The sequence below is a fragment of the Macaca nemestrina genome, chromosome 2, assembly GCF_043159975.1.
Source record: "Macaca nemestrina isolate mMacNem1 chromosome 2, mMacNem.hap1, whole genome shotgun sequence".
NCBI lineage: Eukaryota > Metazoa > Chordata > Mammalia > Primates > Cercopithecidae > Macaca > Macaca nemestrina.
The window spans coordinates 112,181,393-112,204,975 of NC_092126.1; the positions used below are offsets into that span (position 1 = coordinate 112,181,393).

Here is a 23,583-nt window from a genome sequence, read left to right on the forward strand (position 1 = left end):
CGATTCTCCTGCTTCAGCCTCCCGAATAGCTGCGATTACAGGCACCTGCCACCACACCCAGATAATTTTTTGTATTTTTAGTACAGATGGGGTTTCGCCATGTTTGGCAGGCTGGTCTCGAACTCCTGAACTCAGGTGATCCGCCTGCCTCAGCTTCCCGAAGTGCTGGGATTACAGGTGTGAGCCACCATACCTGGCCATGTGTATGCTTTTATAATTATATAAGCCAGCGGAAAAATAGGGAACATACAGTTTGTAAACATGGGTTGCAGAAAATGGTGATAGAAGGGAGGGAAGGGAAAAAAGTAAAAGATAAAAGATTTAAACAACAGCCGTTATGATGGGTTCTCTCTTATGCAATTAATTACAGGTATATATTTAGCTGGATGAAGGAAGAAATTCTTTTTTTTTTTTTTTGAGACGGAGTCTCCCTCTGTCGCCCAGGCTGGAGTGCAGTGGCCGGATCTCAGCTCACTGAAAGCTCCGCCTCCCGGGTTTAGGCCATTCTCCTGCCTCAGCCTCCCGAGTAGCTGGGACTACAGGAGCCCGCCACCTCGCCCGGCTAGTTTTTTGTATTTTTTTAGTAGAGACGGGGTTTCACCGTGTTAGCCAGGATGGTGTCGATCTCCTGACCTCGTGATCCGCCCGTCTCGGCCTCCCAAAGTGTTGGGATTACAGGCTTGAGCCACCGCGCCTGGCCAGGAAGAAATTCTTTAGAGAGGCATCCTTAGGTGACAAAAAGATTAAGAAAATCAAGGAAGTGATGATCTCCTTATCTTAAAACTCAGGATGGGGCAGGGAGGGGTGACCGGTGGGTCACAATGGGGAGCTGCAGGGCACTGGGAATGTTTTTCGTGTGTGTTAGGTTTCTGAGTGTTTGGTCTGTGAAAAATAATGGAGCAGAACATCTTTGTTTTATATACTTTTATGTATTTGTTATATCCTACACTTTAAAAATTAAATTAAAAAAACAAAACCTGCCAGGCACAGTGGCTCACGCCTGTAGTCCCAGCACTTTGGGAGGCTGAGGCAGGCGGTTCACTAGGTCAGGAGTTCAAGAACAGCCTGGCCAAAATGGTGAAACCCCGTCTCTACTAAAAATACAAAATACAAAAAATTAGCTGGGTGTGGTGGCACACACCTGTAGTCCCAGCTACTCGAGAGGCTGAGGCAGGAGAATCGCTTAAATCCGGGAGATGGAGGTTGCAATGAGCTGAGACTGTACCATTGCCTTTGTGACAAAGCAAGACTCCATCTCAAAAAACAAACAAATAAAACCAAAAGCAAAGCAAAATTTGCATAAGGTTCCCAGTGGTTGCAGTGAAGGGACAGTAAGAGGCCTTGGCCTGGACCACTTACGCCTGTGCAAGGCTGGTAGGAAGTTACATGAGGACTCAGCCAAGGGCTGATGTGGCAAAAGTTGCTTTTCAAAAATAAGACACTGGCTGTGGATCCTAGAGGGTAATTAAGACTGCAACTAGGGCCAAGTATTAAGTCCAAGGAGAGGAAAGCAGTGGAGGGATTTTAAAGAAGAGTTGGGATCTGAGAGTGGACAGATTGGAGGTGCTGGCAGTTGGAGACTTCTTCAGGACAGAAGGGTGGTACAACTGGAGAGGCAGTACTGATGAAAAATAAGAGGATGGGCCAGGTGCGGTGGCTCATGCCTGCAATCCCAGCATTTTGGGAGGCCAAGGCGGGCGGATCACATGAGGTCAGGAGTTTGAGACCAGACTGGCCAACGTGGTGAAATCTTGTCTCTACTAAAAATACAAAATTAACAGGATGTGGTGGCATGCACCTGTAATCCCAGCTACTCAGAAGGCTGAGGCGGGAGAATCCATTGAACTCGGGAGGTGGAGGTTGCAGTGAGCTAAGCTCGTGCCACTGCACTCCAGTCTGAGCAACAGAGCGAGATTCTACTTCAAGAAAGAAAAAAAAAAAAAAAAAGACAATATTTGGGACAGCTGTTTCATAGCCTAGTGGAGATGTCAAGCAGACAGTGGGACAATTAGTTCAGTGTGAAGTGTCCCAGCTGGAAGTATAAATTCAGAGGGAGCAGCATGGTGATAACACTCAAAGCCACACTGTTCTGACAAAATTCCCCAAGGAGGGAGGGAGGGAGAAGAGCCCAGAGGGCAGTCTTGGGTCACTCCAACATTTAACTATGTGTAGTTAAAGCTGGCAACAGAGATGAGGATGATCATAAGAGACGGAAGGAAAACCAGGAGGGCTGAATGATTCCTGAGAATGTGGTCCTTGAAGCAGGAGGGAGAAGTCAATCCCGGTGAATTTTGTGGGGATTCCAGAGAGCTAGTATGTGCACTGGTTTTGTCAGCGGAAGTCACTGGGGACTGCGCCATGGGCTGTGGCAAGAATGGGAGGTGAGGAAGGGTGATAGCAACCACAGGCAAGTTTCAAAATGGGGCAGGAGCTAGAGGAGGATGGTGGGGAGCAAAGAGGGAGCCTGGAGTTTCTGACCCATGGCAAGTCATTGCTGAGGGAGGCAGAGGTGCGAGAGGTCGGAGGACAGGGCTCTAGGGCAAGGTGGCAAGCACTGCAATGGTTTTGGAGATGAAGGGTACAGGTGAGATGCTGAGAAGAGACTTCACCTCCAGGATCTAGGTCTTCAGGCCCCTGGCAGAGATGGGCCTCTGATCCCCAAAGAGGACCTCCAAAGTGGAGGGGGCAAGAGTCTGATGAGGAGGTAGAGGGGTGCTTCTGCACTCCAGGTTCCTTTTCCTGCCCATTCCTTAAACCCGCTGGCTGTTCTTGCTCATCCCCACTCCCTCCTGCCTGGAGTTAGCCCAGGGCCTCCAGCGCTGAAGAACTGGATAGGCAGCTCAGCTCGGAGCTGGGAACACAATGTTCCCACTCGGGCAGGGGTGGAACTAAGGTCTCTGACGACCCTCAGTTGCACCCACAGTCCTGGGACGTGGGCCATGTAGGGAGGAGTTGGTGGCAAACAATTCCCAGATTTTTTTTTTTCCAGAACAAAGGACACAAAAATTACCAAGAAAAGGATCCCACAAGGCCAGGGTTGGGACGGTTCCTAGCACATCCTGGACACACACACCCTGTCCCCAGCACATCCAGGCAGGGCAAAGCTGGAGGGGCCAGCTGAGGTATTCCCATTGTGCTAGAAGCCCACCCAGTCTCAGTGGGCCCCACCCCCACACTCTTAATATGCCCTTGCGTGCACCTGGCCCTTGAACTAGTTCCCCAGTGCCAAGTGAGGGCCTTCCTGGTTTTTGGTTGTGAGGCCAGCTCTGTGTTGGGGGTGGGGGCTGCTTTTGCTGTAAGCCAGATACAAACCTTGAGGTGAGCACAAAGGCAGAGACCACAGCAGCGAGTGGACCCCAGCTACTTGACTGTAGTTGGGTCTTGGCCCAGCCCAGGTAGGCAAGGGACTCAGGAAATGCCAGGGTCAGTGGGAGTAGACATCCTCCCATAAGCCTGCCATCTTCGTACACAGCTGCAAGCGGAGGCCCAGGATGAGGGTCCCAACCTGTTTTTGTCTGGCCAGACTGAGACAGGAGCTGTCAGCCAGGTCCATCTTGAGTGCCGAGGGAGGTGCAGCGCTCCAAGCACAGGGTCTGAGGGTCACATGCTCTTCCACCCAGCTATGCTGTGCTTGGAAAAGAGCTCAGGAACCCAGCGCCACCAAGGCTGGAGCTTCCTGGAGAACAACCCCTCGTGCGGGGTCTAGGCCGAGACTTGGAAGGTCACCGGGGGCCCTGAGCCAGCGCGCAGCCTCATTTGTCACCCTGGGCTTGGGGCCGGCTGCGCAGTTCTTGGGTAGGATGCTGGGAGCTCCAGGACAGCCCGGCCCCTGCTGGCCAAAGCAGCAAAATGCAGCACCACCATTGACGCATGCATCCAGCATGTCCCGCGTCTGAGGCTTACCTGTTTCAAAGGTATTCTCCCTACCTGGCCACAGGCCAAGACTCAGCTCATAGTAGACATGGGAGTGTGTACTGCAGCTGTCCACTCATGCCCACGCCAGCAGTTTCAGAAGGAAAGTGAACAGTTTGACCATCACTGGATGTTATACTCTAAAGTGCTGGTTTGCTTATCTGGTGGGTCTAGACTTTAGCTCCTTTTTATCTGTTTACTAGACAAAAAACAATTGCACACACCTCCCCTCCTTCTGGGGGTTGGAGGACCTAGCCAGAATGGGGATTGCTGGATCCTGGCTTACAGCACAGTACACAGTGACCTTTGTCCCCTGGCTCAGTGCAGTTCTGCAGAGGGAGGAAGGGGTAGGCCCACAGCCAAGAATGCTACAGTATTCTTGTATTCTTGGCTGGTATCTTCTGTTTCAATGGCCTTCCCCAAGAACTGCATGTCAAATGTGCATTCGTCTGCCTATCAGCATAGACTGATTGGTGAAGAGTCCTGCTGGTTTTCCTAGTGGCATGGGTACTGCCAATCCTCTGGTCTCACACTCTAGCCTGGCTAGCCTCCTGACCTGTGGTGTACAAATGGGCTGGGCATGCCTAACTTTGCGTACTGAAAGACATGCCAGATAAATGGTTTTACAGAACAGAAAGAAATGCCCACAAGAGCAAGGATTCTGGTTGGGAAGAAGTGAGAGGGAGGGTTAGAAATATCATACATGGCTGGGCACAGTGGCTCACACCTATAATCCCAGCACTTTGGGAGGCCAAGGTGGGTGGATCACTTGACGTCAGGGATTCGAGACCATTCTGGCCAACATGGTGAAACTCTCTCTCTACTAAAAATACAAAAATTAGCCAGGGGTGGTGGCGCATGCCTGTAATCCCAGCTACTTGGGAGGTGGAGGCAGGAGAATTGCTTGAACCCGGGAGGTGGAGGAGGTTGCAGTGAGCCAAGATCACGCCATTGCACAGTCCAGCCTAGGCAATAGAGTGAGACTGTCTTAAAAAAAAAAAAAGTCAGGCCGGGCGCGGTGGCTCAAGCCTGTAATCCCAGCACTTTGGGAGGCCGAGACGGGCGGATCACGAGGTCAGGAGATCGAGACCATCCTGGCTAATATGGTGAAACCCCGTCTCTACTAAAAATACAAAAAACTAGCTGGGCGAGGTGGCGGGCGCCTGTAGTCCCAGCTACTCGGGAGGCTGAGGCAGGAGAATGGCGTGAACCTGGGAGGCGGAGCTTGCAGTGAGCTGAGATCCGGCCACTGCACTCCAGCCTGGGCGACAAAGTGAGACTCCGTCTCAAAAAAAAAAAAAAAAAAAAAAAAGTCACACATAAGAGACATCTTCAGCCGGGCGCGGTGGCTCACGCCTGTAATCCCACCATTTTGGGAGGCTGAAGCGGAAGGATCACCTCAGGTTGGGAGTTTGAGACTAGCCTGACCAACATGGAGAAACCCTGTCTTTACCAAAAATATAAAATTAGCTGGGCGTGGTGGCGCATGCCTGTAATTCCAGCTATACTAGGAGGCTGAGGCAGAAGAATCGCTTGAACCTGGGAGGCAGAGGTTGCAGTGAGCCAAGATTGTGCCATTGCACTCCAGCCTGGGCAATAAGAGCGAGATTATCGCAAAAAAAAAAAAAAAAAAAAAAAAAAAGAGACACCTTCAGAAACATTTGATTCCTAGCACCTGACCTCACAGAAAGCAATTGAGGCCAGAAATGCATTGCTGGCCAAACTTCCTCATGATATTTAGAATAACTAGCATAAAGATCACAATTTCTGGCTGGGCGTGTTGGCTCACACCTGTAATCCTAGCACTTTGGGAGGCTGAGGCAGGCGAATCATTTGAGGTCAGGAGTTCCAGACCAGTCTGGCCTACATGGTGAAACCTGGTCTCTGCTAAAAATACAAAAATAAGCTGGGCATGGTGGTGGGTGCCTGTAATCCCAGCTTCTTGGGAGGCTGAAGCAGGACAATCACTTGAACTCAGGAGGCAGAGAGGTTGCAGTGAGCCGAGATTGTGCCACTGCACTCTGGCCTGGGCAACAAGAGTGAAACTCTGTCTCAAAAAAAAAAAAAAAAAAGTTTCTGAGGAGTCCCTACCTGGGGGGAGTCCTTCAAATCTTAACTCTAGTTGTTCTTGGCCAGGCGTGGTGGCTCACGCCTATAATTCCAGTACTTTGGGAGGACAAGGCGGGCGGATCATGAGGTCAGGAGTTTGAGACCAGCCTGGCCAACATAGGGAAACCCCGTCTCTACTAAAAATACAAAACTTAGCTAGACATGGTGGCACATGCCTGTAGTCCCAGCTACTCAGGAGGCTGAGGCAGGAGAATCACTTGAACATGGAAGGTGGAAGTTGCAGTGAGCTGAGATCACGCCACTGCACTCCAGCCTAGGTAACAGAGTGAGACTCTGTCTCAAAAAACAAAACAAAACAAAAAACTAGCTGTTCTCCTTTCACTGCTCCCCCAGAATGCTTCTATAAACAGAATTGTATGATGCAAGGTAGAGCAGCAAGGGACATCATATGCTTGCGTGTCTAGGTCACTCATTTTATGAAGACACAACAGCAGCCCAGAGAGAAAAGAGTAGCATAAGGACAACAGACACTAGGAGCATAATCATCCTTGAGATGGGAGAGGGGCTGCTATCTGCATGAGTCCAGAAATGTGGAGGAACAGGCCTGGAGCGGCAGCTCATGCCTGTAATCCCAGCACTTTGGGAGGCTGAGGCCAGCGGATCACCTGAAGTCAGGGGTTTGAGACAAGCCTGGCCAACATGGTGAAACCCTGTTTTGATAAAAATACAAAAATTAGCCAGGTATAGTAGCACACGCCTGTAATCCCAGCTACTCAGGAGGTTGCAGCGAGCCGAGATTGCGCCACTGCACTCCAGCCTGGGCGACAGAGTGAAACTCCTTCTCAAAAAAAAAAAAAAGAAAAAGAAAAAAAAAGAAACATGAAGGATAAACTCCATGGGCACTGGATGAAAGCTCCAGGAATCACCTGATGGATCTCAGTACCATTATTGTTGCTAATTCTTGGGGTTTAAACACAGAGTTAGAAACATCCACAGCTGGTCATCAGGATTTATTCAGTGAACAAATGAGCTTAGGAAGACCTAACTTCTGACATTCCAAGTTAGAACTTGGTAATACCTGTCTGAATTCCCAACTGATTAGTTAGGTTCCTGGTCAACACTCGGCATTTTTTTTTTTGAGACAGAGTCTTGCTCTGTCGCCAAGCTGGAGTGCCGTGGCAGGATCTCAGCTCACTGAAAACTCCGCCTCCCGGGTTCAAGCGATTCTTCTTCTTTTTTTTTTTTTTTTTTTTGAGACGGAGTCTCGCTCTGTTGCCCAGGTTGGAGTGCAGTGGCCGGATCTCAGCTCACTGCAAGCTCCACCTCCCAGGTTTACGCCATTCTCCTGCCTCAGCCTCCTGAGTAGCTGGGACTACAAGCGCCCGCCACCTCGCCCGGCTAGTTTTTTGTATTTTTAGTAGAGACGGGATTTCACCGTGTTAGCCAGGATGGTCTCGATCTCCTGACCTCGTGATCCGCCTGTCTCGGCCTCCCAAAGTGCTGGGATTACAGGCTTGAGCCACCGCACCCGGCCTCAAGCGATTCTTCTGCCTCAACCTCCCAAGTAGCTGGGACTACAGGTGCATGCCACCACGCCCAGTTAATTTTTGTATCTTTATTTTTTTTTTTCTTTGAGATGGGAGTCTCACTCTGTTGCCCAGGCTGGAGTGCAGTAGTGCGATCTTGGCTCACTGCAACCTCCACCTCCCAGTTTCAAATGACTCTCCTGTCTCAGCCTCCTGAGTAGCTGGGATTACAGGTGCACACCACCACGCCTGGCTAATTTGTATATTTTCAGTAGAGACAGGTTTTCACCATGTTGGTCAGGCTGGTCTTGAACTCCTGGCCTCGTGATCTGCCCACCTCGGCTTTCCAATATGTTGGGATTACAGGTGTGAGCCACCGTGCCCTGCCTAATTTTTGTATATTTAGTACTATGTTGGCCAGGATGGTCTTGATCTCTTACCTCATGATCCATCTGCCTTGGCCCCCAAGGTGCTGGGACTACAGGCGTGAGCCACAGCACCTGGCCAACACTCCGCATTTTATTTACATATCAGAAAACAATCAGGTAACAGTATGTATCACTTGCCATGATTTGTCTCTAGAGAGAATGGGTAAAGGAAGCAAAATTTATACTTAATATGATGCTTTGTTAAGTGACCCCAATTTTCTCCCACTTTACAATACCATTTTAATTGTTGTTATAAAATTAAGTGATTCCCTATCACTATATACTCAGGTAATATATTCAGGTAACTTTGATGGGACAAATTTCTAGCTTCCTGTTAAGACACACTAACATAGTCCTCATGTAATGTTCCCTCTTCAAGGCTGAGACTGTGGATGATATGATCTTGACATTGTCCTAGAACGTCTTACGTCATAGCAGTATTACCACGAAAACCAAACTACAATTTTTTTTTTCCTTTTGGTGAAGAACGGGTTCTCGTTATGTTGCCCAGGCAGGTCGAACTCCTGGACTCAAGCTATCCTCCCGCCTCTGCCTCCTTAAGAGCTGGGATTACAGGCGTTGAGCCACTATGCCCGTCCACATTTTTTTTTTTTTTTTTTTTTTTTTTTGAGACGGAGTCTCGCTCTGTCGCCCAGGCTGGAGTGCAGTGGCGCGATCTCGGCTCACTGCAAGCTCCGCCTCCCGGGTTCACGCCATTCTCCTGCCTCAGCCTCCCGAGTAGCTGGGACTACAGGCGCCCACAACCGCGCCCGGCTAATTTTTTGTATTTTTAGTAGAGACGGGGTTTCACCGTGGTCTCGATCTCCTGACCTTGTGATCCGCCCACCTCGGCCTCCCAAAGTGCTGGGATTACAGGCGTGAGCCACCGCGCCCGGCCCACATTTTTTTTTTTTTTTTTGAGACGGAGTCTCGCTCTGTCGCCCGGGCTGGAGTGCAGTGGCCGGATCTCAGCTCACTGCAAGCTCCGCCTCCCGGGTTTACGCCATTCTCCTGCCTCAGCCTCCCGAGTAGCTGGGACTACAGGCGCCCGCCACCTCGCCCGGCTAGTTTTTTTGTAGTTTTTAGTAGAGACGGGGTTTCACTGTGTTAGCCAGGATGGTCTCGATCTCCTGACCTCGTGATCCGCCCGTCTCGGCCTCCCAAAGTGCTGGGATTACAGGCTTGAGCCACCGCGCCTGGCCCCACATTTTTTTTTAATTAAAAACATTTTTTTAGAGATGCGGTTTCACAATCGAGACCATCCTGGCTAATGCCGTGAAACCCTGTCTCTACTAAAAATACGAAACAAAAAAAAAAAAATTAGACAGGCATGGTGGGCGCCTGTAGTTCCAGCTACTCGGGAGGCTGAGGCAAGAAGAATGGCATGAACCCAGGAGGCGGAGCTTGCAGTGAGCCGATATCACGCCACTGCAATCCAGCCTGCGCTACAGGGCGAGACTCTTAAAAAAAAAAAAAAAAAAAGACAGATGTGGTTTCACTATGGTGCCCAGGCTGGTCTCAAACTCCTGGGCTCAAGCGATCCTCCCACTTCAGCCTCCCAAACGGCTGAGATTACAGGTGTGAGCCACCACACCTGGCTGACATTTAATTTTTAAAGCTTTGAAACAGACATTTTGGTTTTTAGAGGGTTCAGCTACCAGTTTATTGGGCCCTAGTGGGTCCCAAGATTTCCATCTACCAGTTTCTTGGGTCCTAGATTTCATATGTTCCCACGGCTTGGCCCTTTGATACAGGCAGGTGTCTCTGTCCAAATGTGGGCAAGATCAAACTGGAACAAGGCTTTACAATAGCATGAGCTTCCTTTGGTCACCTGAAAAGAAACTGTAGGTACAGTGGGCTGTCACAGCATCCTTGCTAGTTCTGGTTATAGCCATGTTACAGAGAAGGAAATTATGTAAATAATACTGAGTGACAGATGTTTTCTACCTTTTTTTTTTTTTTTTTTTTGAGATGGAGTCTCGCTCTGTCGCCCAGGCTGGAGCGCAGTGGCTGGATCTCAGCTCACTGCAAGTTCCACCTCTGGGGTTTACGCCATTCTCCTGCCTCAGCCTCCCGAGTATCTGGGACTACAGGCGCCCGCCACCTTGCCCGGCTAGTTTTTTGTATTTTTTTTTTAAGTAGAGACGGGGTTTCACCGTGTTAGCCAGGATGGTCTCGATCTCCTGACCTCGTGATCCGCCCGTCTCGGCCTCCCAAAGTGCTGGGATTACAGGCTTGAGCCACTGCACCCGGCCTCTACTTTTTTTTAGATGGAATCTCACTCTGTTTCCCAGGCTGCAGTGCAGTGGCACAATCTTGGTTCACTGCAACCTCTACCTCCTGGGTTCAAGCAGTTCTCCTGCCTCAGCCTCCCGAGTAGTTGGGATTACAGGCGTCTGCCACCACACCTGGATAATATTTGTAGTTTTAGTAGAGATGGGGTTTCACCATGTTGGCCAGGCTTGTCTTAAACTCCTGACCTCAAACGATCCACCTGCCTCAGCCTCCCAAAGTACTGGGATTACAGGCATGAGCAACCATGCCCGGCCTTTTTCTTTTTTTTTTTTCAGACACTGTACCTGGCTATTTTTTATTTTTTGTAGAGACAAGGTCTTACTATGTTGCCCAGGCTGGTTTCAAACTTCAATGATCCTCCTGCCTTAGCCTCCCAAAGCACTTGGATTACAGATGTGAGCCACCATACCCAGCTCTCCTGGGTTTCATTGGTGAGTTTGTCTTCCTGGCAAGGGATACACAGGATACCCTTGCACATCATCCACAACAACTGAAATACCATGCTGTGATCACTAATTTTATGTGTTAACTTGACTGGGCCATAGTGTGCCCGGATATTTGATCTAACATTATTCCAGATGTTTCTGTGAGGGTGTTTTTGGATAAGGTTTTTTTTTTTTTTTTTTTGAGACCGAGTTTCACTCTTGTCGCCCATGCTGGAGTGAGTACAATGATGCAATCTCAGCTCACTGCAACCTCCACCTCATGGGTTCTAGTGACTCTCCTACTTCAGCCTCCCAAGTAGCTGGGATTATAGGCATGTGCCACCATGCCCGGCTAATATTTGTGCTTTTAGTAGAGACTGGGTTTCACCATGTTGGCCAGGCTGGTCTCAAACTCCTGACCTCAGGTGATCTGCCTGCCTCCACCTCCCAAAGTGCTGAGATTACAGGCCTGAACCATCGTGCCCAGCCTGGATAAGACTAACATTTAATTTGGTATAGAAGTAAAGCAGATGACCTTCCCTCATGTGTGTGGGCCTCATCCAATCAGCCGAAGGCGTGAATAGAACAAAAAGGCCAACTCTTCCCCAAGTAAGAAAGAATTCTTTTTCCTGCCCACTTTTGAACTGGGACATTGTCTTTTTTCCTGCCTTTGGACTCTTAACTGAAGCACTGGTTCTTCCTGGGTCTTGAGCCTGCTGGGTTTTGGACAAGAGCAACAACATTGGCTCTGCTGAATCTCAGGCCTTCAGAGGGGAACTGGAACCAAACCATTGGCTCTCGCTAGCCAATTCACCTTGCACATCTTGGGACGTGCCCACCTCCATAACTGTGTGAGCAAATTCCTTATAATAAATCTTTAGGCTGGGTGCAGTGGCTCACACCTGTAATTCCAGCACTTTGGGAAGCTGAGACTGGAGGACTGCTTGAGCCCAGGAGTTCGAAACCAGCCTGGACAACATAGTGAGATCCTGTCACCGGAAAAAAAAAAAAAAATCTTTATACACACACACATACACACCCCCTACTCACTGCTTCTCTGGAGAACCCTGACTAGTACAAGGGGTCCCTATTTCAAGGGCTCATACCCCAATCCCAGATCTGCCAGAAGAGTGAATCTGCCAAAGGAGTGCTATGATGGCCTGGAGCCCTGAAACAAAATGGCAAACACATAACATAAGACTGCACCAGAAAGTCAGACATGATTTGTCAGCCTTTATTAATCAAGAGTAAAGCCAAGCCCTAGGGTTTCCTTAACAACAACAAAAAGAACATCAACCTTGTTTATGGCAAACAGTGACTTAATTCTTAATGACTGTTCATTATATGTTTAACACCACAGAGCAAGAATTGATCACGTTTCAATCACTTATTCTTCTGAGATTAAAATACAAGTTTAAAACAGATTAAAATAAAATTCACTCCAATGATTTAAAAAATAATTCCAATTGAAAGACATTTCAAACACTGTATGCAGAACTCAGGACCAAAAGAAGACCTTAAAACATTTTTTACCTTTGAGGTAGCACAATAATGCTGAATTAGATTTATTTTATTACAATGAGCTTAAAAAAACAACACAGAATCTACCCTTTGCTCAAGGTGGGCTAAATGGTTTTACGAAAACCCCCCATGAGGTTAGTGACAGTTCTTGTCCTTTTTTTTTTTTAAAGTATAAAGATAGCCCTGCAGTGTGTAAAAGGAAACCTATAGGAAGGCTGCTTCCCATAAAATAGACAATAGAATCATTGAGGAAACGTCAGCAGTCAAGACAGGAGGAACAAGAGGTCATCGTAGTGAAAAACCAAAACAACTTGTATCTTGGCAAGATTGGTTTACAAGTTCATGACAAGAACAAAAATTCCAACATCAGCCAACTGAAAATAAAAGATAAAAAATGACATTCATGGATCTTTTTACTTTTTCTCTGTGCAAAATGCTCTTCTTTCTAAATGAGAGAGGGTAGCTTGTACACTGTGACATGACATGAAATGCTGTGTGCCCAGGGCGCTGCTGGGTGCCAACAGCACCTCTCACTGAATACGATATTATTGTGTGCAGAGAAAATGGGCAATCGGAGGATAAACATAACCTCTCCTGGCTGGAGAACCATTTCTTGCCACTTTGCTGCTGAATTCACTCATTAAACTGCTCAAAGGAAAAGCTCTACCCCGATTTCTGAGAGTCTATAGCAATATATGTAACACAATTATATGTGAAGACTATTGACTAACAGGACAATAGCACATGAACTTTTCCTTCAGAGAATTCAACCAAGAGAAGAGAGTGGGTGGGATAAGCTAGGGGTCAAAAGGAAGGCTCCCAGGAATATTCTCTACCATCCAAAATCAACAGCAAAGCCATAAAAGGGGCATGAGCTCTAACTCATTGAAGAGAACAACACAAAACAGTAACAAAGGGATCTCTTCCCAACACATGCTCCTCTCCATGAGGCTCAACCATCAGTGCAGGGCTTGCCTGATGTGGACAATGTGGATACCTCAGCCCTGAGTTGAAACTGGTCTGCCACCTTTGATTCCCCATGCTGCAAAAAGAATTGGAACGCTCTCAGGTCCTGGCACTGTGGTAACAGCTATACCCTATTTCACTCACAGACGTCCTTTTAGTCTCCCTTTCTCAAGCTATTAAATAGAACCCCCTAGGGATCCTGTATGCAGTGAGGGTCTGAACTGATGATCCACATGTCAATCAGTAGTTACAGAAGGATGACTTTTTTTTTTTTTTTTTTTTTTTTGAGACGGAGTCTCGCTCTGCCGCCCAGGCTGGAGTGCAGTGGCCGGATCTCAGCTCACTGCAAGCTCCGCCTCCCGGGTTTACGCCATTCTCCTGCCTCAGCCTCCCCAGTAGCTGGGACTACAGGCGCCCGCCACCTCGCCCGGCTAGTTTTTTGTATGTTTTAGTAGAGACGGGGTTTCACCATGTTAGCCAGGATGGTCTCGATCTCCCGACCTCGTGATCCGCCCGTCTCGGCCTCCGAAAGTGCTGGGATTACAGGCTTGAGCCACCGCGCCCGGCCTTTTTTTTTTTTTTGAGATAGGGTCCCACTTTGTCCCCCAGGCTGGAGTGCAGCGGCACGATCATGGCTCACTGCAGCTTCAATCTCCCGGGTTAAAGGAATCCTTTCACCTCAGCCTTCTGAGTGTGCACCACCAGGTCCAGCTAACTGTTTTTTTTAACTTTTTTTTTTTTTTTCTTGGTACAGGCAGGGTCTCCTTCTGTTGCCCAGGATGATTTGGAACTCCTGGGCTCAAGCAGTCTTCCTACTTTGGCTTCCCAAAGTGCTAGGATTGCAGGCATGAGCCACCATGCCCAACCTGAGCAGGATGACTTAAACCTGATCAATTCTACTCCAAAACAGCAACCATCATTAAGTCAGGGGTGTCAAGGAGGACTCTGACGGGAAAGACTAGACTGGGATGTGTGCCAGAGCGGGATGAGAAGGCCCATCCCTAGCAGACTGCAGGAGAAACTCTGGCATAGAATTCACCACCAGCCCTATCTAGTGTGATGGATGACAGGGAGGAGGCATCTGCTCAGTATTCAAACAAAATCCTCACAAGTTCTGGGGCTGGACCTCTATGTCACTCCTGAATCCCAATGTATCCATTACCTTTGCAAGAAACTGGTGTGATTCTTGTCTGTTAAGGGCAAGACCTGCTTTCTCAATTTACTTGATAATAAAGTAACACCATGGAAAAGAAGAACCTCAGAAAAATGTGGGGTCACCACATGGGCTTTCCCAGTGCTAGCTGCCTGTTTTGGAGTATTAATTACAACCCTTCACAATTCTGAAGGCTGCAACGTAGGCTACAGAGGGCAGTCTGAAAAGAGTCCTTCTGCTTTTGCTTCATGGAGCTTAAGAAGAAAAGAGGAGGCCGGGCGCGGTGGCTCAAGCCTGTAATCCCAGCACTTTGGGAGGCTGAGACGGGCGGATCATGAGGTCAGCAGATCAAGACCATCCTGGCTAACACGGTGAAACCCCGTCTCTACTAAAAAATACAAAAAACTAGCCGGGAGAGGTGGCGGGCACCTGTAGTCCCAGCTACTCGGGAGGCTGAGGCAGGAGAATGGCATAAACCCGGGAGGCGGAGCTTGTAGTGAGCTGAGATCTGGCCACTGCACTCCAGCCTGGGCGACACAGCAAGACTCCGTCTCAAAAAAAAAATAAAAATAAAAATAAAAAAAGAAGAAAAGAGGAATTACCAAGGTTGTGGTGGGTTATTTACTCTGGAAATATCTTGGTTACATTGTCCGTGGCAAAAGCGGAAAGCCTAGCTTATGTGGACAGTCGAAAGTGAATGTGTGGGCCATCATTATCTATGACAGATATGACTCAAGCCCTAGCATGTAATCTCTTAGGGACTTAAGAAGTTAAAAAGAAACAAAAAATCATATTGGAAATGGCCTCTTGATTTAATATAAACTTGGTTACAACATTCAAATTTATCTTTACTGAAATTTCACACTGCTCCTAGGAGCCCTAGGAGCATCTGATTCTAAGTTATTCTGAAGGAAAAAAAATTTATTCTGAAATATACCTTATTAGGATGATCACTGGACTTCTACCTGATATAATTAAAAGGCTAAATGGGTTTTAAATAAATACAAGCTAAATTACCTTCTTCTGGGGTTAACAATTAGAATCCCAAATACCTCAACATCTCATCTAGAAAGGCCTTCCCGGCCGGGCGCGGTGGCTCAAGCCTGTAATCCCAGCACTTTGGGAGGCCGAGACGGGTGGATCACGAGGTCAGAAAATCGAGACCATCCTGGCTAACCCGGTGAAACCCGTCTCTACTAAAAAATACAAAAAAATAGCCGGGCGAGATGGCGGGCGCCTGTAGTCCCAGCTACTCGGGAGGCTGAGGCAGGAGAATGGCGTGGACCCGGGAGGCGGAGCTTGCAGTGAGCTGAGATCCGGCCACTGCACTCCAGCCTGGGAGACAGCGAGACTCCGTCTCAAAAAAAAAAAAAAAACAACAAAGAAAGGCCTTCCCAGTAATTCTATGAAATTGTAAATGATACCAATTTTTTTTTTTTTGTTTTTGTTTTGTGAGATGGAGTCTTGCACTGTCACCCGGGATGGAGTGCAATGGTGCGATCTCGGCTCACTGCAACCTCCGCTTCCTGCGTTCAAGCAATTCTCCTGCCTCAGCCTCTCAAGTAGCTGGGATTACGGGCACCCACCACAACGCCCGGCTAATTTTTTGTATTTTTAGTAGAGACGGGGTTTCACTGTGTTGGCCAGGCTGGTCTTGAACTCCTGACCTTGTGATCCGCCCGCCTTGGCCTCCCAAAGTGCTGGGATTACAGGAGTGGGTCACCGTGCCCGGCCGATGCCAATTTTTGAAAACAGATTTGATCCTTAGGATAAATGCCTGAGTTAGCTGACAAACTTCCATATATATGAATATGTTCAAGTGAAATTACCTAAAGAGTAATTTTTTCTTTTCTTTTTAAGAGACAGGGTCTCACTGTGTTGCCTAGACTGGAGTGCAGTGGCATGATCACAGCTCACTATAGCCTCGACCTCCTGGGTTCAAGTGATCCTCCCACTTCAGCCTCCTAAGTAGCTGGGACTACATGCACAAACCACCACACCTGACAAATTAAAAAAAAATTTTTTTTTTTTTTTTTGCCAGGCGCAGTGGCTCACGCCTATAATCCCAACACTTTGAGAGGCTGAGGTGGGCAGATGACCTGATGTTGGGAGTTCGAGACCAACCTGACCAACATGGAGAAACTCCATCTCTATTAAAAATACAAAATTAGCCCAGCATGGTGGCACATGCCTGTAATTCCAGTTATTCAGGAGGCTGAGGCAGGAGAATTGCTTGAACCTGGGAGGCTGAGGTTGCGATAAGCCAAGACTGCGCCATTGCACTCCGGCCTGGGCAACAAGAGCGAAACTCCATCTCAACCAAAAAAAAAAAAAAAAAAAAATTTTTTTTTTTCCTAGAGACAGGGTCTCACTTTGTTGCCTAGGCTGGTCTTGAGCGATCCTCCCAGCTCAGCCTCCCAAAGCACTATGATTATAGGCTTGAGCCATTGAGCCTGGCCTGAGAATTTTCTTTAATTTCAAAAAAATAGCTGCTGCTTCTTTAAAGAGTTTAAAAATTGATGGGTTCAATGGCAAAGCTACACAACAACTCTGGAGTAGAAGGAAAGAGCTCTCTTTAGAGTACAACCTCTTTCCAGCATACTGCCATTGGCCAGTAGGGGCAACTGCAAACAAATGGTAGGAGTTGCCCAGGAAGGTATTTGGTTTGGACAAAGTGATAGCAACCCTCCAGACCCTGACTCCTTATAAATGGGTAACAATTCATTCATGCAGACTGCACAGAGGTTAAACAAAAAGATATAAAAAACCCACAAAATCCCCAACCCAGAAAACCTTTCCTGGCCCTCTACTAACAGTAAAATGTGCTAAGCCCAAATTTTCTGCTTTAACATGGGTCCCACTGACCTATCAGTCTGCTCTGGGGTGCTGACCTGCTGGGTCCTGAGCAGGGTCTTTCCCTAAGCATCACTGTGGGTTTGGAGACAGCTGTAATGTGTGCAGCTGTCAGCAGAAAGTACAATGCCACTGGGCTACATATGTCCACACCATCCACCACCATTTCCCACTGTAAAACCGCAGGCTGTGACTGTGAACAAATGTGGACTTTCTCAAGGGACAAATAAGGAGACTGAAGGCTACATTTCCTCCTTTGAGAACGATTAGAGAGTGTCTACAGTTACACAACAGGTTTTTGCAGACCCTGTGGTAACTTCCATAAGTAAGAGTAGCAGCAAGAGAGGAAAGGAGCATGTTTATACTTTGGACTTTGTATCAGGCACTTAAATTGTTGGAGAGACATGCTGTTTTGAACCAAAGATGTAAAAACTGGGTTGGAGTAATCTTTACAAGTGGTCTAATAATGGGCTTTCAGAAGCAAAGTGGAGGTGTGGGTTGAACCTCTGCCCATCCTTTAGTGCTGACTTTCAAGTTTTCTAAATGCCCATAACCACAGCAGTGGCAGCAGTGGTGGCAACAGCAGGAACAGTTCTGTCATGTTTGTTTTCTGTATGTGTTCTGTGGCTGACCGGAAGGTTTTGGTGTCACACTAAGAAGGCTCTGGGGTATGGCACACCTACTGCCCGAGGTTGCCCAGATCCATGCTGGAGCCAAACATCTTCACCAGCTGTTCCTCATAGTGTGAGATGTTCCTCTTCATGATGTCCATGCAGGGCCCCAGAAGCCTCTCGAATGCTTGTACATCCATAACTGCATTGTTAAAAAGAGGTGAGGGAGAGAATGAATTCAAGCCATTTCCCTCATGCAAACCTTTTCCTAAACATACCCATTCATGTTATAGGAGATTACACCTTGGGACACTGGCTACTTGCAAAAAGGGATGTTTCTACATGAATTCAGAAAGACTGTGTCATCCAAGTTAGAGACTTTACAGAGTCCAGCAGCACCTGTTCTCCCCATTCTCCCACAGCCCTGGACATCAGTTCTTTTCATACGGCTAAAGGGCCTGCATGCCTGTCTTGCTCACAGGCTGTCATCAACGCTCAGAAATGTTTGCTGAAAGTATCCATTCATCCATCTCTGGTGGTCATATAAACTGCCTAGGCCTAGACAGTAGTAAAAGATGGCAGAATATGTCAAGGCTTGCTGATGGGAAAAAAATATTACACGTTAGAAAGAGTATTAATGCATAAAGAACTTTTCTTACCTAAGCATTTGACATCTCCAACTGCATAAGCTGAGGCAGCTCTGGGTTTGTTGGTGACCAGGGCAAGCTCTCCAAAGTACTGCCCCTTATGGCAGCGGGCAATCTCGACCTCCTGGTTCCCACCATCCTTGTTTGATTTAGTCTACAGCAGGCAAAGAACATGACCTAGGCTGACTCCAGGATCACAGCTGGGCATGTCCAGTTGCACACACATGCACTGTTCTCAGCACACTCCACACAATTATTGAGGCACTCACTTTGCAGAAAATTCACTAACTGTACCATGTAAACTCCACAGATTAATTTCAGTGGTCTGGTTTGATCAGAGGAGTTTGTTTTTCACCTAGGGCTCCATCTGAGTCCTAACATTTTTAAGGTAATCTACAGCCATACCACTCTGAACATGCCCAATCTTGTCTAAATAAGGACAATGCTTCTCTTAATGAGCCACAAACTTGGGCTATTTCTCTGAGTTGAGACTACGCCTTGAACAACATTTTATAGTGACAAAATTCCCCAAGCTCTCCACCTTCTTTTTTTTTTTTTTTTCTTTTTTTTTTTTAAGAGACAGGGTCTCACTCTGTCACCAAGGCTGGAGTTCAGAGGAATGATCACAGCTCATGCAGCCTTGAACTGCTGGCCTCAAGCAATCCTCCTGTCTTGGCCTCCCAAAGTGCTCGGATTATAGGAGTGATTCACTGCTTCTGGCCAACAAATTTCTTTTTAAGTACTATCTGTATCTTAAGTTAGTGGTCTCTCCTCCCTTTTTTTTTTGAGACGGAGTCTTACTCTGTTGCCCAGGCTAGAGTGCAGTGGCATGATCTCTGCTCGCTGCAAGCTCCGCCTCCCGGGTTCATGCCATTCTCCTGCCTCAGCCTCCCGAGTAGCTGAGACTACAGGCACCCGCTACCACGCCCGGCTAATTTTTTTTGTATTTTTAATAGAGACAGGGTTTCACCATGTTCGCCAGGATGGTCTTGAGCTCCTGACCTCGTGATCCACCCACCTCGGCCTCCCAAAGTGCTGGGATTACAGGCGTGAGCCACTGCACCTGGCCTCCCTCCTCCCATTTTTTAAAGTAAGAGTTAAGTAACTAAATTTAAGATAATACACTACAGTGTATTAATATCTAGAGTTTTTTTTTTTAACAAATCCAACTGCTAACCAAAGTGATAATTTAAGTAAAAAATTGTTTAGAATTTTTTTTTTTTTTTTTTTTTGAGACGGAGTCTCGCTCTGTCGCCCAGGCTGGAGTGCAGTGGCGCAATCTCGGCTCACTGCAAGCTCCGCCTCCCGGGTTCACGCCATTCTCCTGCCTCAGCCTCCCGAGTAGCTGGGACTACAGGCGTCCACAACCGCGCCCGGCTAATTTTTTGTATTATTAATAGAGACGGGGTTTCACCGTGGTCTCGATCTCCTGACCTTGTGATCCGCCCGCCTCGGCCTCCCAAAGTGCTGGGATTACAGGCGTGAGCCACCGCACCCGGCTAGAATTTTTTAGTAAGAATTAGTCTCAATCTCTAAGAACAACTTTATGTTGTAGGCAGAAAGATAATTTCCTTTTTGGTTAATTTTTAAAGCAAACAAAACTGCTACGCTGGCTTACATGGTTTGACCCTTCTTCCTTCTACACTTCCGCCCTGTTGCTCTGAAGTTGGTCTGTTCCATTTGAGCCAACTTTCTCTTTCCAATTTCAGTAGCATTCTCTGGAGTTGCAGCCATAATTTGTGCCCACTTAGTCCCTTCTCTAGAACAGGAGGGACTTATCACACCATCACATACGCACCAGCTCCAGTATTATGCAGGTTTTCTCGCAATGCACATTCTGAATCAGTAGATCTGGGGAAAAGCCCAGGACTCTACACTTCTGACAAACCTCCCACCCTGCAATATCCCAGTGCCATGCTGCTGCTGATCTTATGCACCTAACACTATGCTGTGATCATAGCAGGTGTCAATGAATATCTGAGAAATCTACAAACATCACTAATCCAAAAACTGTAAATAAAATGACACAGACATTTCAAACTATTGTTTTTTTTTTTTTCTTTTTAAGAGGTCTCACTCTGTCGCCCAGGCTGGAGTGCAGTGGCGCGATCTCGGCTCACTGCAAGCTCCGCCTCCCGGGTTCACGCCATTCTCCTGCCTCAGCTCCCCAAGTAGCTGGGACTACAGGCGCTCGCCACCGCGCCCAGCTAATTTTTTGTATTTTTAGTAGAGACGGGGTTTCACTGTGTTAGATAGGATGGTCTTGATCTCCTGACCTTGTGATCCACCTGCCTCAGCCTCCCAAAGTGCTGGGATTACAGGCGTGTGCAACTGTGCCCAGCTACTTATTAACTGTTACTCAATATATTTTGCAAAAGTTTTCATATTAGTTCGACTTAGTGTTATATATAACTGTTTTAACAAACTCTATATTCTCAAAAAAAAAAAAAAAACTGAAAAATCTGGTGATGATAGATTTACCGGTAACAGTCATTCCTTCTACTCATAGCTCCTCAGTTTTCTAGGTCACATCATCCATTAAATGACCACAGTTATCCTAGAGACCTCTTCTAGTAGTGCTCTAAAAAGGAAGCTTTCTTCATATTCATCCCTTCCAATCTCTTTTTATTATATAATTTCCCTATTTTCTTTCCTTTTTCTTTTTTTTTTTCAAAGACAGGGTTTTGCTCTGTCACCCAGGCTGGAGTGCAGTGGCACAATCATGGTTCACTGCAGCCTCAATCTCTTGGCTCAAGAGATCCTCTTGCCTAGGCCTCAAAAGTGCTAGGATTACAGGTGTGAGACACTGCACCCAGCCCCATTTTCTTTTTTCTTTTTTTTGACGGAGTCTTGCTTTGTCACCCAGGCTGCAGTGCAGTGGTGCAATCTTGGCTCACTGCAAGCTCTGCCTCCCGGATTCATGCCATTCTCCTGCCTCAGCCTCCTGAGTAGCTGGGACTACAGGCGCCTGCCACTATGCTGGCTAATTTTTTTTTTTTTTTTTTTTTTTTTTTTTTGATACGGAGTCTTGCTCTGTCACCCAGGCTGGAGTGCAGTGGCTGGATCTCAGCTCACTGCAAGCTCCGCCTCCCTGGTTCACGCCATTCTCCTGCCTCAGCCTCCCGAGTAGCTGGGACTACAGGCGCCTGCCACCTCGCCCGGCTAAGTTTTTGTATTTTTTTTAGTAGAGACGGGGTTTCACTGTGTTAGCCAGGATGGTCTCGATCTCCTGACCTCGTGATCCGCCCGTCTCGGCCTCCCAAAGTGCTGGGATTACAGGCTTGAGCCACCGTGCCCGGCCACTAATTTTTTTTGTATTTTTAGTAGAGATGGGGTTTCACTGTGTTAGCCAGGATGGTGTCAATCTCCTGACCTCATGATCCGCCGCCTCAGCCTCCCAAAGTGCTGGGATACAGGCGTGAGCCACCGTGCCCGGCCCCAGCCCCCATTTTCTATTAGGGTTTTTATCTTTTTCTTATTGATTTGTAGGCCGATATTCCCTAAATCATTAATTACATGGCAGATGCAAAGGCAGTAAAAATAAGAATATACTAAATCTATATTTAATCTAATCTAAATATACTAAATCTATACTAAATGGGCTTAAACATGGGTCTCTGCCAGTCATACATCTCACATAACAATGATGGTTTGCTGCATTCAACACACTTCACATTATTTAAAGCAAACCGTTACTTTTTGTGTGTACACCATCACCTATAAACTGATAAACTCACCTTGCTTCTAATCAAGATGCTCACTTCACCAGACTCTATGATGTAAAAGCTATCAGCCTTTTCACCCTGAAAGAAAAAGGAGGTCAGGTCAGAGCCACACCTAGTATTGAAGGGGAATAAAGAAATAGTTTGCTTTTTCACTGCTTAAGCTCTGATTTGTATTTATTTTTTTAACTCTACAAATGAATCAATAGTAAACAAATTCAGAGTAGGCCGGGCACGGTGGCTCACACCTATAATCCCAGCACTTTGGGAGGCTGAGGCAGGCAGATCACAAGGTCAGGAGATTGAGGCCATCCTGGCCAACATGGTGAAACCCGTCTCTACTAAAAATACAAAAATTAGCCAGACGTGGTGGCGCGTGCCTATAATCCCAGCTACTGGGGAGGCTGAGGCAGGAGAATCGCTTGAACCAGAGAGTCGGAGGTTGCAGTGAGCTGAGGTCGCGCCACTGTACTCCAGCCTGGCGACACAGCGAGACTCCACCTCAAAAAAACAAAAAACAAAACAAAACAAAAAACAAATTCAGAACAAAATGAAGAAGATTCTGATCACTGGGATATCAACCTAACTACAACTGACACATCTCCCACTTCTTAGCATGAACCACTCACATTGATCTCAATGAATGTGCCCAGGTTGCCAAGTGCATAAAGCATCACTGCTCTCATTGCTCATGTTGGTCTGCTATTGAAATCTATGACAGGGACCAGTAGTCAAGGCTGCTGCAGACAATTTTAAGGTGATTCCTGGCTACATCTGAAGTATGGGGTCCAGGGATAATCTTGAACCATTAAATATAACTCTCAACAGGACAGCATGGATCTGGAAGGTTCTGTCTTGGTGAGAGAGGTACTTTGATGTTACCCTTATGAACCTTAGGCTTTTCGTTTGCTTGTTTTATTTTGTATTTTTAATTATTTATTTTTCTGGAAACAGGGCCTTGCTCTGTTGCCCAGGTTGGAGTGCAGTAGTGTGATCATGGCTCACTGCAGCCTCAACCTCCCAGGCTCAAGTGATATGCCTGCCTCAGCCTCCCAAGTAGCTGAGACTACATGTGCACATCACCATGGTCAGCTAATTTTTGTATATTTTGCAGAGACAGAGTTTTGCCATATTGCCCAGGCTGATCTCAAACTCCTGGGCTCAACTGATCCACCCACCTCTGCCTCCCAAAGTGCTGGGATTACAGGCATAAGCCTACTTGTTTTGATTTTAAACCACATGGTTGAACCAGTCATTTACTTAATTCAACAAGTAATTTATTTACCAAGTTATTTACTATGTGCAAGGCACTGTTTTAGGCATGTGAAATACACCCAGTGGACAAAATGAATACCCCTTGGCCTTGTAGAACTTACAGTCTGACAGGGTAAACAAACTTTAAACAGTCAACATAATAAATCAGTAAATTATATTGTTCTGTTGCAAGGCGATAA

The 23,583-nt window shown here is 47.1% G+C and overlaps 1 protein-coding gene across 1 annotated transcript in view; it reads right to left on the bottom strand.

Moving 5' to 3' along the window:
* Positions 1 to 11,869: 11,869 nt before the first annotated feature.
* LOC105480625 (protein kinase cAMP-dependent type II regulatory subunit alpha) overlaps positions 11,870 to 23,583 on the bottom strand; it is a 105,653-nt gene continuing 93,939 nt past the window's right edge. The window contains exons 9-11 of the mRNA XM_071091656.1: positions 22,145 to 22,210; positions 18,420 to 18,561; positions 11,870 to 17,962 (exon numbers count right to left, since the gene is read on the bottom strand). Coding sequence (XP_070947757.1) covers positions 17,829 to 17,962; positions 18,420 to 18,561; positions 22,145 to 22,210 — 342 coding nt within the window. The 3' untranslated portion in view covers positions 11,870 to 17,828. The remainder of the gene's footprint in view (positions 17,963 to 18,419; positions 18,562 to 22,144; positions 22,211 to 23,583) is intronic.